Here is an 18,037-nt window from a genome sequence, read left to right as displayed (position 1 = left end):
AAGCTGCTGGGACAAAAGGGTATAGTACAAGGCACATTGAGGTCCCTAACGCCACCAAGACAGATGAAGAGGTATTGGAAAGGCAGGAAAGAAAGAGAACATTTTTTTGTTGTTTGTTTTGGTGTGTTTTTGTTTTGTTCTTATTTTTGTTTGCCTGCTTGTTTACTTCATTTTGTTTTCTTTGGTGGATGGGTGCTGCAGGGGTGAGGGGAGGATATGGGGAGACCAGGAGATAAGCAGAGGGGTTCATGAATGTGAAGCTCTCAAAGAATCAATAAGGAAGTACAATTTAAAAGAAAATACCTGCCAAGGCTGACAACTCCTCCATCCTATCTTGGGTGGAGACTGCACTTCTTTGCTACATTAGAGCTTATGCAAGTGAAGACTACATCATTTTAAAAAGTGACTTCAGGTTGGGCCACAAGCCAGAAGCTTGTAATACTTGAAGCCAATTGCAGCTTTGCTTATCGAAGGGAATAGAATGTGAAAAACATTAAGCGCGGTTTGCCACTGACAGATATGCAGGGAAAAGGCCGCCTGCACATTAAAAAGTGGTCTAGTGTTGGCATTAAGTCAGAGGTGACAGGAATACCCCATCTCCCAAGGGGGTGGGAAAGGAGAAGAAGCTGCATGATCTGATTTGTCAGCCATATTTCAGTGTCACCATGGCTAATTCCATTCTACATGCATGGAACTTTGTCCTTGATGGAAGTCTCTTGTGCCCAACATGGAGATGTCACCTTACACACCTATTTAATACAAATTGTTTTGGGGGTGTGAGGTTTTTTTCATAATAAGACTTTATTGAAAATCTTTCTACTGTGCCCTAGCAAGGCAGACAATGTCTCGCCAGGTTCCCCTTCAGATTAAGATCAAGAATTCTCCCCCAACAGAAAATCAGCCAGGTTTAGAATAACCAATAATTCTTAAAGGTCCTATTATTTTTTTCCTCCTGGTAAAAAGCTAGTGAAACTCAACAGAACTTGGCTCAATAAAGCCCAAACACATTTACACTGGTGTGACTCTTCAAGGAGAAGTCAGCTGTGACGGGAAGGAAAGGAATCGGGAAAGGAGCTTGAGACATCATAGCAATGAGCTCCTACCAAGGAGAAGTGCCTGGAATCCACCTGGAACAAGGCTGGAGTCTTGTAGAAGCATCTGCCCTGCGTGTATGCTAATGTTTACTCTTCAGTTAGCTCAGCTGATGGGCTGGCCTGAGATCCTACTCAGCATCCTTTGCTTCCTCTGCTCCACAGTGGGAGGTGACAGTCTATAGGAACATCTTCACTACATAAGGAAGACAGGGACTAGGGTAAGACAGCTCACCGGGTACAGTAAAGCAGTTTACTGTGCAAGCATGACAGATACCAGAGTCCAGATCCACAGAGCTGCCAGCCAGCCAGAGGTGGTTTCACTTATCTATAATCTCAGCACTTCTACAGCAAGGTGAGAATGAGAGTCTCTGGGACCTTGGGGCCCAGGTACTTTGTCATATTCAACAGCAAAACAAGAGACCCTGTCTCAAACGAGGTAGAAGATGGGAGCTAACACCTGAGGCTGGCCTCTGACTTTCACACACACACAAATAGGGGAAGGGAAAAGAAGTGGAGAGGAAAAGGCAGGAACTCCACTGGTAAGACCAAAACTGCCCCTCACAGCAGCTGCAGAGACCTCTGTGGTCGACTTAAGTCACGGCCTTTTCCCAGCTGATGCAGACAGGTGTTCTCAAGCAAAACAATATCATACACCGTGCAGCAGTTACTCTGGGGTTCAAAACATAGAATAAAAATTAAATAGGTTAGTATGGCAAAGCACAAATGCTGACAAATACATTTTCTTTCACCTGCAGAAACACCAGTAGGTCACTAAGTCAAGATGAGGAGGAATGTATGGATGAGCATGTCAGCTGCTAAAACAGAAGGCTGGAGAACGAGGTAGGGTGGAAGACCAAGGACAAGTGGCAAAAAAGTCTACAGAATTGTTTTGGAAGTACAGCTGGCAGGAGAAAGTAATTAAGCTGATGTTGGCTTCAAAGAGTCCTGGAGAAGGAAAGCAAAATGGCAGCTGAGCTAGTAATGTTGGAGAATGACTGCTGCTGTCCTAGTGCAGCCCTGTGCAGTGCTAACCAGATTCCACTGCCCGTGGCTGCCATTGAACAAGACAGCTCGAGGATTCCCTGACAGTCTGACCGCAGCTAGACAAGTATAAGTACCTTGGCTGTAAGAAAAGGACACTGTTGTATTTTGATAGAGTAAGAGTCAAGGACCTTTGTTCTTTTAAATCAGAAATACTACACATGGAATTCATGTTGTTAGGCACTTCTGAGTCCTTTCCCTTCTCCTATCCTAGAGCCACTCATAAGTTAAATGAAGACACACCAGCCATAGGTGCCCTGTGTTTCAAATACTAAAGCTGCTTAAGCCAGAACAAATGGTCTAGAAGTGTTTTGTTTACAATTCAATATAATCCAAAGAAAAAAACTTGACTGGGCCTTTGGGACCTACTGAGAATGGAAGCCTTCATGCATTCAGCATCCTTTGGCATGGGATAAGGACCAGGGTCCTGACAATCACCACTCCCATTGCACCAATGGTCTAATACTAAGACACATCCCACTGAGCAGGGCTTTGATCAAGTAGAAGGCAAGAGGTTTAAGTCTGCACTGGCTGGGGCCAATTAATTGGTGTGAGGTTTCCTCAGTTAGTAAGATATTAAAAGGTCTGTTACCAGAGCCTAGATTTAATTCTATTGGCCATTTTTCTAAATACTATATTTTCTAAGAATCTAGGAAATGAGACACACAGTCCCTGGGATGAATGATGAGACATTTGGAGAGGCTGTTTTTATCCCAAAAAGGGTTATTAGGCACTGATCTGGGAGCCATAAAAAATAGATGAATTCTCAAGTATAGGATCTGGTCACCAATCTCTAAGTAACTTCTGATGTGCTAGATAAGCTCCATGGCCAAATTACACCAAGAGCATGATGAGACTCAGAGGAGAGGGGGGCCATTTCTATGTGCTAGGGTGAGAAATGACCTCAGAAATCTTCAAGGCCAACAAAACAAGAAAGAGAGGCTGTAGGCCAGGATACAGGCAGATGACCTTGATGAAGAGAAGAGTCTGAGCCCCATACAAAGGAGTAACATTGGGTTATAAACCAAGCACTTCAGGTCTCAGCATTGATATAGAAAATATAGACCATCTATGGCAAGTATGCCTTATGTCAACTTAGGAGTGGCTCTAGGATATAAATGGGATAATGACTGGAAAGTGCTAGTAAACTCTACAAGAGACAGGGCATTTTACTAAATATGGCTGCAGAAAGATTGACCAGGAAAGTGGACACATAGTAGTTGTGGGATCTTCCTGGCAGTGTGAATGCAGGCCCACACCTGGAGCGGGGATGGGGGAAAGGGTGGGGGTGGGGTTCATGAACCATTCACAATAGCCTTAGGCACACAATAGGGAGCTCTAACACCTCAGGAAGACAAAGTTTAATATCCCATTTAAAATCAACATTAACCCCAAAATATGAAGGAAACAAACACATAATTTGAAGACATGATCTAATTGTATATCATGGTCTCACCTCAATCCTGATCTCAGAGACTCTATGGAAATACAACAAGCAAGATGGTATTGTAATTCTGAAAGTCAGTCAGCTCTACCAATGCAATGGAGACCTGGGGTGTCTGGGCTTCTTAAATATGAACTGGAAAGCCCCTTTTGTGTAGATTCACAAGAACCATGCCAGCTAGGGTGTCCAAATCCACTGCTACCCAAATATGAGGTCTGCAATCTATTAGAGAGAAGAGAGGGTTGAACAGATGGAGAGACAGGAAACTAAGGGACAGAGAATACTGGGAAAGTCCCTCTGACAAGAGTATCCCTGGGGAATGGGCTGGCAAGTTGAGACCCATGGGGAAGAAGGAACCATTACAAATAACAATGCTACCGAAAGTCCTGTGTTTCAGGCATGAGGTCCTGTCCTTTTAACAGATGGAGAAGAGAAATGGTAAACTGAAAATTTTCAGATTAGACAGACTTGGGTATCTGAGTAACCAAACCCTTATAAGGACTATGACACACAGAAAAGGGTGACAGTGATTTGCACAAAGATAAATGGTACTGAAGAAGTGCCACCTCCAGGGGGCTTAGACTAGGTATTCCCTGCTGGATACGGCTACCATTAGTTTGGTATTATTAGCTACTGAGCTAATGGAACTAATGGCAACTTTGATGTTGTGGAGTAATAGTTAAAGATATGTTACATTCATTTACGCTGTGGAATATTTGTTTAATGATGCAAAGATGTGTTGCATTCTTTTATGTCACATTTGTTTAACTCTGTGAAGCTGTGTTACTTTGCCTGTCTAAAACACCTGATTGATCTAATAAAGAGCTGAACAGCCAAGAGCAAGGCAGGAAAGAGAAATAGATGGGGCCAGCAGGCAGAGAGAATAAATAGGAGGAGAAATCTAGAAGAAGGAGAGAGAGGAGCAAGGAGTAAGAAAAGGAGGAGAGGGGGATGCCAGGAGCCAGCCACAGAGTAAGAAGGGAAAAAAGGTATATAGAATAAAGAAAAGGTAAAAAGCCCAGAGGCAAAATGTAGTTAAAGAGAAGTGGGATAATTTAAGTTAGAAAAGCTGGCTAGAAACAAGCCAAGCTAAGGCTGGACATTCTAAGTAAGAATAAGTCTCTATTTATTTGGGAACTGGGTGGCGGGGTCCCCAAAGGTGGGGGTGGGGAGATAACCAACTACACTGTAATGCAAACTTTCAGGTATTTAAAAAAAATCATTGTGTGAAAAAAATAGAATCAGTGACTGTGGGTGGCAGTCTGACCTGGTCAGAAGTATTTTACAAAGTCACTGCCAGGAAACACTAAACTGTGTGTAAAACAAGGAAGACACGGAAATGGTCACCCTAGCCTTCGGCACAGCCTGCAATATAGATGGCCTCCTGAGTAAAGGGACACTGTGATAGCACCTTAGTTGATAGGTTTTATTTATCCTTCCAAAAACACAGGTAGGGGCTTCATGTTCAAGGAGAGGGAAGTAGGGAACAATGGGTAGGAGAGTGCAGACTCCTCATAACAAATGAGTCCCTGAATACTCATGTCCAAGTCAAAAGCAAGGCTAAATGAATGGCAGGCAGAAGAATAAAAATAATTATCTACTATCAAATTTGGGGACTAGTCCAGAGGATGAGTTCATTGCATCTTCCTTCACTAGAGTGTTTCTCCCCTAAAAGGCACTATGTATTCATCAATAATTTAAATCATGCATATTAATTTGCATGCAGGCTTATATATGAGAACTTATATATATAGTCAACTTCAAAAGCAGTTGCCTAAGAAGAGGAAGGTAATGAATACAACACAGGTCCCTCAAGGACTCAGTATGCTTCTGATTTGTGCTATCACTACCAATGTGCACAAATGATCAAAGCCATATTGGCTATTATTTATCAGAAGGGTTATATACTTAACACGAGAACAGTTCAGAAAGAAGACCAAAAGCCCAGCCCAGCAAAAGTGTTCCACATTGGAATGGTTCCTATGGCCCTGTCCAAAACAAGGTTTTAGAGATGCTACCTTGAAAAGTCAGTCAATCAATAAAAGCAAAACAACAACAAAAAGGTAGCAGCACGGGGCCTGGCAGATGAATCAATCTACACGTTACAGAACTGACTCGAGCAAAGGAATCAGAGTTAATGAGTATCTGTCATATCTCATCAAACCGCTTCCCTAATAACAACACAGTGTAGTTATTCACACTGTTGTTGATTCCATAGCTCCTTCCTTGCTCTAATTACGGCTTCTTCCTGTGTTCTAGAAGAGGCTCCCACTACTGTGACTCACAGGCCTCCCGAAGCCTCCTTATACAAGTACGAACGTCTGTAATAAATTTATGCTATGTAGCAGGGCTGCCACGTTTGCCTTCATTCTCCCCTTCCAGAATAAAAGTCTCTGGCATGAGCTACCTGATATATCCTGATATACATGGGTGAAGGTAAGAGGCCATCTTTATGAAGCTGACTCCTTCTACATGTGGACCCCAAGATCCAACTCAAGCCCTCAGGCAAGTGTCCTTATCTGCTGAGGCACCTCAGGGGCCCCCAGCTGCCTTGGACAGAGCAGACTAGACCCTACTCTATCTACTGCCATTGTTATCTGCTATGCTCGCCCTGGTGGCTGAGCTCCTACCACAGACCCAGACCCTCATTCTCAGACTGAATAATACTTTGGCAAACAATCTTCAGAACAGTGGTCAAGATTACTTTTTTTGGCTTATATCATTATTAAGAAAAATTTAACATTCTGTTTTCATGTATTTTAAATTTGAGGTTTTTTCTTAATACAATTTTAATTACAAAGGCTATAGTTGCTGCATATTAGATTTAAAATATTATTTAAAACATATCATCTTTTAAATGTATCCAGTCAACTCTAAATAAGAACCACAGCAACCTGGAAACTACTTTAACCACCAAAAACAAGAGAAGAAACTCTTGTTATTTTATTTTACCAATAAAAAACAGTGCATTGGTCTCTTTTTCTCCTTGATCTCACATTTCCATTTTCCTCCCCCACAGAACTTTTTCTAAATATAATATGACTTAATGCTTGAAAGGTTTTTATGAATTTCCATATTATGCTTTTTGTAACAAAGTATACATAGAATGATGTTTTTAAAAATGTCCTGGGACTGTAGAGCTTAAAAGGGTTCGATTTCCTTTCAGTTTGAGCTATCATTACTAATGCACACAATTGATCCAAAGAACACTCACAATTATTTATAAGAATGTTAATATTGTTAACAGGGGGGAAGCAACTGTACTGGAAACACATTTGTGAAGAAATGGATAGGATTTGTTGATTCCTTCAATTAGCTCATTTATCTATAGGTGAGTACTACTCACTGTTTATGATAAAGCCTGGCTTAGCATCAATTCTACATCTGTGTTATTTTATAGATGTAAACAATAAGAAACCTCATCTTATTGTTGATGGAGCACACCTTTAATCCCAGCACTTGGGAGGTAGAGGCATGCGAATCTCTGTGAGTTCAAGACCAGCCTGGTCTACAGAGTGAGTTCCAGGACATCCTCCAAAAACAATACAGAGAAACCGGTCTTGAAAAAACAAACAAACAAACAAACAAAAACAAAAACAAACAAAAAAAACAAAAAAAAGAAAAGAAAAAGAAAGAAACCTCATCTATTTATGTTTACATGAAATGAAGAGGACTTATCAAAATATATTTTCATGTATCATCCTATAGGTCTTCAAGCTAACTGAAAATCGAGAAGTCAAGTTACCCAGGTTGTGCAAAGACATGTTTCCTGTACCCAAGGACTAGTATTGTCACAGTTCTTTGTGTTGGGATAACGGCTTCGCCTCCTAGGACAGCTCACGGGAGCAGACCCAGGATGGCAACAGCTTTGCCCTTTTCTTCTGACAGGCAGGAAAGTGACCATGAAAGGTGAGGGGGAATTGCTGGTGCGGCAGAGTCAGTGTTGAGCAAATCAGTTTCAAGAGAAGGTCCACACGGGCTGAGAAGCAGGAAAAGACCTAGCAAGCCTTTATCGTTCTTACAAGGCCTTTTGGGACAGCTCTCTGCTAGTCATGTGTGTTGCTGCCATTCTGTCCCTTTGCAGGCTTTATATGACTTTGATTAACATGGGAGTTCCTACAACTTGTAAGTCTGGATCAGATACATTGCTTTAAAGACAGTAGCATAATTCTTGCTCAGTCTACTTGAATGTAAATTCCTAATAGATCCCGTCCTGACAATGCAGAAAACACACTCAACAAATGATTGTACATTCAGTGTTTCTCATATCATTACAGGAAATCCCAGAAATAGTCAAATGCTTTAATAATAGAAAAATTGCTAAATAAATTATGTTACAGCTTTGAGACTAAACATGAAGTATTTTAATTTAAAGAAAACATTGGAATTAGGAAACGTTTCATATAATATGAAGTAGAAACAAGGATAAAACTAAGGTGTAAGAAGAGTGTCATATTTGTTTGTATATACTGTATGTTTGTGCAAAAGACTTAAGAAAATCTATTAAATGGGCTTTAGTCACTATCCCTGTGTGTATAATTGTGAACAATGCTCTTTTTAAAAATTCTTTTGGTCTTTTTCTACACAGAACATGAATTTCTCACAATGAGGAAGATAGAAGGACGATGTGCATGGGACGGTCAGGAAGGCACAGAAATAGGTTTGTGTCCTATAGCTGCTGTAGCTGACATCAGGAAGATGGTACCATGCCTGGGACAGGAGAGAACTTAAGCTCGCTCGGGCTGGGACCGACGGCATTTCCCAGAGAACGACCGCTGGAAGGCTTTGTTCCCTGTCCACTCTCATGTGTTAGCTTCGGTCATTTCTCTCCTTGCCCACGTTCATCCTTCTGCTCACTGATCTCCTGGGTACCACCAATTTCATCTGCCCCCTCCCTCCACACACAGATGGAAACGAAGCAGGTCCCCACGAAATATCCCACTTCGTGGACACCAAACAAACCAACAACACAAGATGAAAACTATTCAGCACACAAAATACTGTCAAGCAGTGGTTCTCAACCTTCCTAATGCTATGACCCTCGAATACATTTACTCATGCTGTGGTGACCCCAACCATAAAATCACTTTCATTCGTACTTCAAAACTGTAATTTTGCTACTTTTATGAATTGTAATGGAAATTATCTGTGTTGTACAATGGTCTAAGTGATCTATGCAAAAAGGTTGCTTGGCCCCAAGGAGTCACAACCTGTAGGTTGAAAACCACTGTTATAAACCAACAAGGTGATCTGGCCTTTAGGAAAACATGGAAGGCGATTTTTGTTCCTGCTTCTTTGCCGCTGCTGTCTCTTACCTCAGCAAGTGGGGAGGGATCTTCACAATGGTGTCCAGGCCACCTAGAGTTTCTGTAAAAGAAGATTGTGGAGTTACAAGTAAATATTCACACTGTGATTAATATCTAAATTCTAAATTCTCCACACTCACTGAACTCACTGATGGCTTGTGTTCCCCCTTGGAAAATAGGAACTAGCCACTTCTCAGTCATCTATATTTCAAAATCCTTTTCCCATGATGGACCTCTCTTTATTATTGGAAAATAAAAGACTAAAACCCAGGCCACATTTCCTCTTTAGATCACTTAGTTATTCATAGGGAATGAATAGCTAAATCCCTAACCTAAGCCAGATAACCAATTCAATGTACCTACCATTGACCAAGATGCTACATTCTCCCAATCATAAAACAAAAGCTGTTTGGTTGAAACATTTTAGTCTCTCAATAAATGAACTCGTATAGTAAAGACTTTCATGTTCACAAGGCACCTTCTGGGACATGTGATTTATTTAGCAGCTTTCCTATTATTGACACACTTATCCTCCTCTGGGTTTTCCTTCGATATTATGAGAAACATGGTGCTTACATTTGTTTGGAGAGTGTACTTCCTACATTATCAGGGCATAGTGACTTGTTGGGATTTCCATTCAAGTAGATTGAACAAGAATTACGTTTCCATCTCTAAAACAGACCCATGTCCTCTCCTTTCCTACCTGCTCTAGACTTGCTTGCTGTCAGGACGCCCGTGTTAGTCACACACATTTGTGACATGGTAGACCACAGCGCCTCTTTAGCCACATTACAGGTAAGGGCAGTGTCTAGGAGGTTCAGCCTTAGATCCCTTTAATGAAGCCCAATGCTCCATGCTTTGCCACTGTTTGCAGATAAACCATAGTACTTGCTGACTCTAATTGTACAGACAATAAAAAGCTAATTATTGTGCCCCGATCCAAAACTGTTCTACTTCAATTGCCCCAACTTGTCTCCAAGAGATCAGGTTTACCACTTAGAGTCAACAAGCTTTGTCAATTTGAACTACATCCCTTGGGAAAGGACAGACAGACAGTCCCTCCACCACGTTAAGAGATCAGAGAAAACAAGAAACCAAATACGTTCCTCAGACTCAGGACTAACAGGACCCAGCAGGACAGAACCAGGCCTGTTGTCGACAATGGAACAAAAACAGTGGATTTGATGAAGGTGACTCATCAGCAAAATCAGAAAGCAGAGCTGAGCAGGGTCAGTGGCGCCGTGGAGATGAGGACCAGCTGGGAGAGAGGAGGACTGAGGTCTGAGCGCAGGATGACAAGAAAATGAAGCCATGAGATGCAGGTCCTAGGGGCAGCTCAAAGGGCCACACAGGCTAGCAGAGCCCAGCAATTAGTGTGACAGGGAGCAGTGCTGAGGGCAAGTCAGTGTTGCTGGTTAAGAGGAGAAATGACACCAGAAGAACAAGATTCATGTGCTCTCCAGAGACAGGGGTGTGTCTCCAGCTTAAGGCTGAATGTCACCAGAAGAGAAAAGAGAACAGGGAAGCCCCTCTGTAGGAGAGGCTTACCCAGCATGGCAGACTCTGGGTTTGATCCCCAGCACCACCTTTAAATAAGGGTGGGGGAGGGAAAAGGCAGTCACTCCATTGCCAAGAGCCGAGAGCCCCACTCCATGTAAGCGGGACAAGGGTGGAATTCAAGTCAATTGTGCAAAGGACAGAGAATCCAAGGCCTGAAATGCACAGAACTGTCTGTTTCTGGTACTGTCCTGTAGTATAGGACAGAGTAGCTCTGCAGGGAGGAATACCATAGAAACACATAAGAGAGCAAACAGAACTGCCTTCCCTCTCTGATTCCACACTAGTTTACATGATAGAAGTCACCCAGCTCCATACCTCTGTCTGCTTATCTCTAGATTGTTTTCTTTTTTTTTTTTTTTCCTTTTTTGGTACTAGGCTTAAGTCCAGGTCCTTTATCTAAGCAAGGCAAGTGTCCTGCCACTGACATATATATATATGCAGGTTCCCCATCTGTAAAGGGAGGTGACTATTATCTGCTTCATAGCAGTCTTAGGACGAACTAATCATTAAAAGCCTGACATTGGCTTTAGACATCAGTGACAGCTCCTGTCTGCTTGACAGACTCACTGAATTTCAGGCCATGTAATAATGGTCTGGAGACCCAGTGGTGAGAGTGGAGATTGTTGGAGAATTTGGAGACCATACACTCCAGTTTCCAACTGTGGCAAATGCCAGGAAGGAAAATGTAGGGCATTAGTCAAAGGGTACAACAGGAGGCCCTGCTATGGACGGACATCAGGCTCTCTGTGGGAGGTGCTGAAGTACTAAGATGGATGGAACACGATTGCAAATTAGGTAAGGCTGAGGTGTTCCAAGAAGAGAGCATAATGAGTTCAAAAGACACCTGTAGTCCTAGATACTGCCTCCAAAGGCAGCAGGATTCTATAGGCTCAAGAGTTAGAAACCAGCCTGACAACATAGTGAGATCCTAGGTCAAAAACAAACATACCAGCAAATAGACTCAAGTTAAGGCCAGTGAGGTAGCTCAGCAACAGGAAAAAAAAAGGGGGGGACTTGCTGCTAACCCTGATGGTCTGAATTTGATTCCCAGGACCCTACTCAAAACAAATGAATAAAAATGCAATAAAAATTTTGAAAAAAAGAAAGGAAAACAGCCCCAACCGCTGTCAGTCACTGCTTCCTGAGACCACAGCCTTGGTGTCACCTTCTCTCACTTGGTGACTGCCCAGCCTTTTCCTGGTCCCTGACTCTGGCCCAGACCCTATCCTGTGTTCTCAACATGGCAGCTGAAGAAACACAACCCAGCCAGGGTCTTTTTTCTTTTCTCCAGATGGCTCTTCACCTCATTTTAAATAAAAGCTAACCCTCAGTGTGTCCAACGAAGACCTCCATCCTCCATGAGCTCTCTCCTATTGCCAACCCCCACCCATTGGCTTCCTGGGATCCCCTCCCCCAGCCTCTCCCCCTCAACTTCCCTTTCAAGACAATGTCCCTTAGACATTCAATTGAGATGACAACTCCATTTTCCCTCTAAGGGCCTCCTATCTCAGTTACTACTTTATGTTTTCCAGTAGGTTTTGTCACTGAGTTGGCACCCATGTTTCTACTCATCTTGATCACTGACTGTCATCGCTCCAACAATGGCACACTGTAGGTTCTCACTACGTACTTGCTGAGTGAGTGAAGTACCCGAGAGGTGTGTCAGTCACTGGAAAAAGTTCAGGATGGCTGAAGTTCAGAGTGTCAGAGAACGTGAGGGACCAGGAATGCAAGAATGGATGGTTTAACTCGTGTTAACACAATGTAGCCCAAGAAACCATAGCGTCACAGGAAGTGGCTACGGCAGCAGAGCAAAGCTGGCACCCAGCGGCTGCATCTGGCGTCTCTGGTGGAGGTCAAGTTCAAGTGGAATGGGGCAGAATGTGGAGGCAAAGGCGTGGGCACAGTTCCTATAGGCATTCTCAGCCTGACCTGATGGTGGGAAGCTACCTGCAGGAGAAGCTTTGCTGGAAGGGAAAGAGGAGGAGGGATGGAGTGAGGCAGACAGCCTTTGCCTAGTTGGGGTTCCCACCTCTACTTTCATTTCCATCTCCCTTCATATCTCCCAAATACATTTCCTCACAAGTCCCCTGTTATATGTAACATAGTAATTGTAAAATGGGGAGGGACATGGCGGTATAATTCCCAGCTACTTCCATTTTCTGTGTCTGTCACAGCCTTGGGAGTTGTCAGTTCTGAAGGAAAACCCTCTTTTTGTAGGCTCCCCTGAGCTCATCCCAACCTATTCATGTTTTTCTACTCTGAGCATTATCACTGGCAAACAAGAGTCTGGGTGGCATAGAACAAGGGAGAAATGCAGACTTAGCCCTTGCTACTTATTCTGCAACTATGAAGAACACTAATGTTTAGTGATATTATGGCAAACAAGAAAATGATCAAGTTTTCAAAAAAATATATTAAAGGAGCTGGTGAGATGACTCAATAAATGTACTTACTATTAAGCCTGACAATGTGAGTTCAAGTCCCAGAACCCACATTGTAGAAGGTCTGACCTCTACACGCATGTTTTTGCATCCAAACCCATATAAATAAATGTTAAAAAGCTAACTGCATTAATGACAATTCTTGTGTTTGAAAATAAATGTGCGGTGTGATCCCTTTGCACAAGGGGTAACTTTTGTATGTAATGTAGTGTTACCACTGGGTGGTGAGATAAGAAATCGCTTTCACTTTTTTCTTCATACTGTTCTAATGTTTTCCAATATTCTAACATGTGACTCTTATGAGTTAAGGATGAGTAATGTTTGAAACCATGGGGGTTAGTAAGAGTTTATTTGTGTATCTAAGACTGTGTCCTCAAGCTGTAGGTAGATGCAGAAACCACTAAAGTTCTAAACATGCTGTGTTTGTGCTCACAGAGGCTGCCCTGCTGCCCTTTATTGACATGGTTGGCCAGTATCCACTCCTCTGCTCTCCCAGCAGTCCTCTTAATGCTGCTCTGAGGAAACCAGCTTTCCTTAACCCTGGGATTCAATGTCTCCATAGTGCAGGCCTAATCTCGTTATCCCAGTGTCTTTCTTGGGTAAAACATTAGGTTAAGGCGTAATCACATGACTCATCAGGACACAGAGAGAATCCTCGAAACCAAGGACCACACAGGCGTGACTGAAAGAGTCATAGGGTCTAAATGCGGTGACGACCTGTCCCTTCAAAGTTGGTATAGGAAGGAATCGTGAGATGGCGAGAATGATAATGTGCCTCTTTTCTCCTTAGCACAGTGGCTCTCAACCTTCCTGATACTGTGACCCTTTAATACAGTTCTCGTGTGGTGACCCGAACAGAAAATTATTTTTGTTGCGACTTCCTAACTATAATGTTGCTACTGTTACAAACTGTAATGTAAATATCTGGTTTTTCTGCTGGTCCACAGAGGTCACAATCCACACTCCATATATTGAGAGCCACCTCCTTAGATGCTCTAGGCGCTGCTATTGATGAACGTGGTGGGGGTGGGGATGGGGAGGGTGTCTCAGAAATAAAGAGTAGAGACTCCTAACTAGTGTTGCCAGATTCTTGTCGCCATCAGAGGAAGAATTTAGAGATGACACAAGGTAATCAATTGCAGAGAAGAGTTTGGCAGACCCAGAGTGGAGGCATCTGAGTTACACTCCATTTTTTAGGTAGCTGAACTTACGGGTGAACATTAATGAAGGAGGGTTGTTCACAAAGGAGGGGGAGAGGGTCTGACGGGCTTTTCTTCCCGCTTCTGTCCTTATCTGGAGTTTCGAGGCTGAAGCAGACAGTTCTGCCAGATTAATGATGTGGCGACGCCATCACAGTGAAGTCAAACACAGTTAGCAAAAGTCTGGGTTAGCCATGGTGTCCCAGCTGGCTTTCTGCTGTTTGAGCAGTCACATAATGTCCTGTCCTGCTGTCACATAGCCCTCTGATTGCATCAGCTTCTAGAAAGTGTGCCTCACTGCCCCCCCAGCCCTACCTGGCTTACCTTATTAGTATAGAGATGACCTTTCTCTCTTGAGATGACTGCTGTCCCATTGCAGTCGAAAGAGAGGTGAGTGTGTGTCTGCTGCTATGATAAACACCGTGAGCAAAAGCCACTTGGAGAAGGAAGGGTTGATTTCAGCTTACAGTGAAGGCTGGAGACCTTCACTGATGGAAGTCGGAGCAAGAGCTTGCAGCCGACACCTCAAAGGAAGGCTGCTTTAGGGTTGGTGAGTCTTCATATTCAGCCACCTTTCTTATATCGCTCATGCTCCACCTGCCTAGGGATGGTACCGCTCACAGTGGGTCTGGACCTTCCTATACCAATCAGCAATTAAGAAAATGCCTCATGACCACAGTCAGAGGCCAGCCTGATCAAGGCAATTCTTTGGTTGAGGCCCTTTCTTCCCAGGTGACTCTAGGTTTATGTCAAAGCCACAACTGAAACTAAGTCCAACATCATGCTCCCCCCCCCAAAAAAAAGTCTGAGTAGAGATTACCTGCCTTTCCTAAGAGAACCTAAGGAAGGGATGACGATGATGCCAGTCACTCTCCCAAGATGGTCTAAGTTTATGGACACCCAAAGTCCATGTAGAAGACATCAACCAATTCACAAAGATAAAGACAAGGTCCTTAAAACTCTATAATGTCACATCAACCAGCTCACACAGTTATTCTTTTAAGGGACATTCAGCAGATGGAGCAAGTAAATTGCCTGGCACTGGTCAGCTGTAATTCTCTCGCCTTTGCACTCAACGTATTTCCCAGTTATCATTCCTTAGCTCTACACATGGCAACTCCAAAGCAGTAAGTGCTCTAAGAGTCTGGAGGGCAGGGCTCTGAGCCAGCAGTGCAAATGATTCTACTGAGGCTGGCAAGGCCTTGGAGGAGCTGGAAAAGGAATCTCTGACAGAAGGGGTATTAGGCAAAGAAAATAACTGCTATATATGATGTCATCAGGAAAGCGCCTCAGCAAACTGCCACCAGGCCCCAGAACTCTTGGTGGGGCAACAAAACAGGGAAATGGTCTAGATTCTTAAGTACATTCTTAGAAATTTGCATGTATGTTAGTCTACTAAAATTATGAGAGCTGAGCAGTAACAAACGTCTTCTAGTAAAAACCTAGACAACAACAACAACAAAAAACCTACCTTCTATGCCTTTATTTATACTGCATATCCTGCGCCCCTTCAACAAAGTCCTTCGGGTTTAAGGAACCCTTCGCTTCAGGGGAGGTCTGAAATATTTGCTCAGAAAATAGCAGGAAACAAAAGCAAAGAACTCACAGCTTACCTGTTCTTCAAATGAAATCTACTCTGCCCCCCTCTCCTCTCCCCATATTCAGACCCTATCCATGGGCCTGTTTTCTAGCTCTGGTTATTCCCATGTACAAAGGAATGCTCCATGCTATTATTTAACTGTCACAACCTTATCTCTTCTCTTTCTAATTATAGAATAATCAGTGCACAACAAAAGGGACCACATCTAGTCAAGGTGCATGCAGACCTTGACCCAGAAAATCTACCTGTCCTCAGCTCTGGGCTTGCCTCATATCCACAAGGGCTAAATTCACCAACACTGTGGTTTAAAATCAAACACCCAGCTTATTAAAAACACTGAATTACTCTCCACCTCCGTGTTTATCTCAATCAGTTTCCTTTACAGCAAACTAATAATGAATACCAGGGATGGCATGTCTCATGCACACTCAGGCCCTGCTTTATTATGTTACTCTCCACCTCCGTGTTTATCTCAATCAGTTTCCTTTACAGCAAACTAATAATGAATACCAGGAATGGCATGTCTCATGCACACTCAGGCCCTGCTTTATTATGTTACCCAGCCATCTGTGACCCTTCATTAGAGAGGCAATTGGGAATCCAGTTTGGAATCACTGCTGAACGACAATGGCCACGTTGAAACAGTACTGTGCCTTTAAGAGCCTTGCCTGGATCCAGTCCATTTTCATTTAACAGTAAACTAAAATGGCCAAGCATTAGTTCTACCTACAAGATAAACTGTGGGCAATGATTGAGACAATTTAGTTAATATGCAGAGATTAAACAAAGGATGGTGTTGCTGCTGTCATTGTCTACACACACACACACTCACTCACTCACACACACACACACACACACACACACACACACACACACTCACCACATAGGCAAACATATGTGAATTAAGACCTTCCATCAGAATAGCATAACCTGAAACGCTATCTGAATTCGGCCTTTGGAGGAACACCAGCTAATGGCACTTCTGTGTGTCTCTTTTTCAGGTTGCACACAGCACAGAATTGTGACAAACACCGACTGGATTTTATTTCAAGGGAAGGGGTTCTTTTTTTTTTTTTTTTGATTGGTTACCAAGGTGTCACCAGTAAGGGGCTCACAGAGCTGCCCTGGTTCCTTTCAAGCCTTTCCTTTTTTTAAAGCATCTAGGTTACCCCAAGTATGCTCTGGCTCTCTGGTGCAGTTCCATACCCACCATTCTCGTTGCCTCGGTCTTGCCTAATTGATATGTCATTCCGTTTATTTTCTGCTGTTGAGGTCTGCAGCCTACATGATGGGAAATGCTCATTTGCTACCGGGAACTTCAATTTTAGCACAGCTCAACAACTAAAAGCCCACCTGTCTGAGGGCCAGGTCAATAACAAAACTGTAGGAGTAACACAATACCTCCAGACTGCTACTCCAGGCTGTTATTTTTCCATGCACAATAGCCATAAAATCGAATGCTTAGCAAGGTGCCTCTGTCAGGAAAATCAAATTAAACAAGCCTTCCTTCCTGGTTCCACTCACTCATGTTTGAAAAGACGTTGTTGCTTTAATTAACTTCCCTATTCCTTCCAGACACCTGGGAACCAGGGCCCTGATTTCACACAAGCTGGAGATCTTAACTTGGCTATAGGGAACCCGTGTCCATGGACGCTGGGGACCAGGAATGGAGACACCTCATACCAAAAGCAACGGTTCCCTTTTGGGGTTTGGGAGGACTTAAGGAGACCAGAACGGAGACAGCTGGATGCCCACACCGAGCCAAGATTTTCATATCCTGCATCAGTTTTCGGAGGCAATTGAGCGACAGGCATCCATGACCCATGCTCGGTGACAGTCCCTCCCGCCCAGCCCAGGGGCTGCGTGGAGCCGGTGGTGATTCAGGAGCAGGTGTCCCCGCGCGTGCTATCCCTGCTTACCCAAGGCCCAGGTGCAGCTCTCCTTGATGGCTTTGTATTTGCTCCCGGATGCGTCCCTCTGCAGCTTCCTCAGGATCTCTTCCATCTTGGCCTTCCAAGAACCGGGCCACCGACCAGGAGAGTGCGCGGAGGAGCGCCTAGGCGGCTGCTGAGCTCGTCCCCATCGCGCTCCGCGGCCACTGATGAATCACGCCCGTTCCACGCCGCGGGCCACGTCAGCCCCGCCGCCACGCCCGTTGCCACGCCCGCCGGGTCAGGTGCGCTCCCCGGCCCAGGGACGCTGGAGGCTGGGACCTCCTATTTCGTTCCCAGGCAAACCTGGGGGACTCGGCTTCGTCCAAAGGTGGGGGTCGGTCAGCGGCTGGCACTGCCCCTCCACCCCCGCGGAGCCTCTGATCCAAAGAGATTGAGAGCAATGGACAGAGGGCAG

General features: G+C 43.9%; 1 protein-coding gene across 2 annotated transcripts in view; it reads right to left on the bottom strand.

The window, feature by feature from the left end:
- The window catches only part of Arfgef3 (ARFGEF family member 3), a 139,837-nt gene extending 122,036 nt beyond the window's left edge, over positions 1–17,801 (bottom strand). For both annotated transcript variants that reach the window (XM_013110177.3, XM_005065842.4), the window contains exons 1-2: positions 17,608–17,801; positions 8,895–8,946 (exon numbers count right to left, since the gene is read on the bottom strand). In XM_013110177.3, the coding sequence (XP_012965631.1) occupies positions 8,895–8,946; positions 17,608–17,692 (137 nt within the window). In that variant the 5' untranslated portion in view covers positions 17,693–17,801. The remainder of the gene's footprint in view (positions 1–8,894; positions 8,947–17,607) is intronic.
- Between the last annotated feature and the right edge of the window lie 236 nt (positions 17,802–18,037).

The sequence above is a fragment of the Mesocricetus auratus genome, unplaced genomic scaffold, assembly GCF_017639785.1.
Source record: "Mesocricetus auratus isolate SY011 unplaced genomic scaffold, BCM_Maur_2.0 Super-Scaffold_100018, whole genome shotgun sequence".
Classification (NCBI taxonomy): Eukaryota; Metazoa; Chordata; class Mammalia; order Rodentia; family Cricetidae; genus Mesocricetus; species Mesocricetus auratus.
Note: the sequence above shows the minus strand (reverse complement) of the source record. Positions and strands in the feature narration are given on the sequence as shown.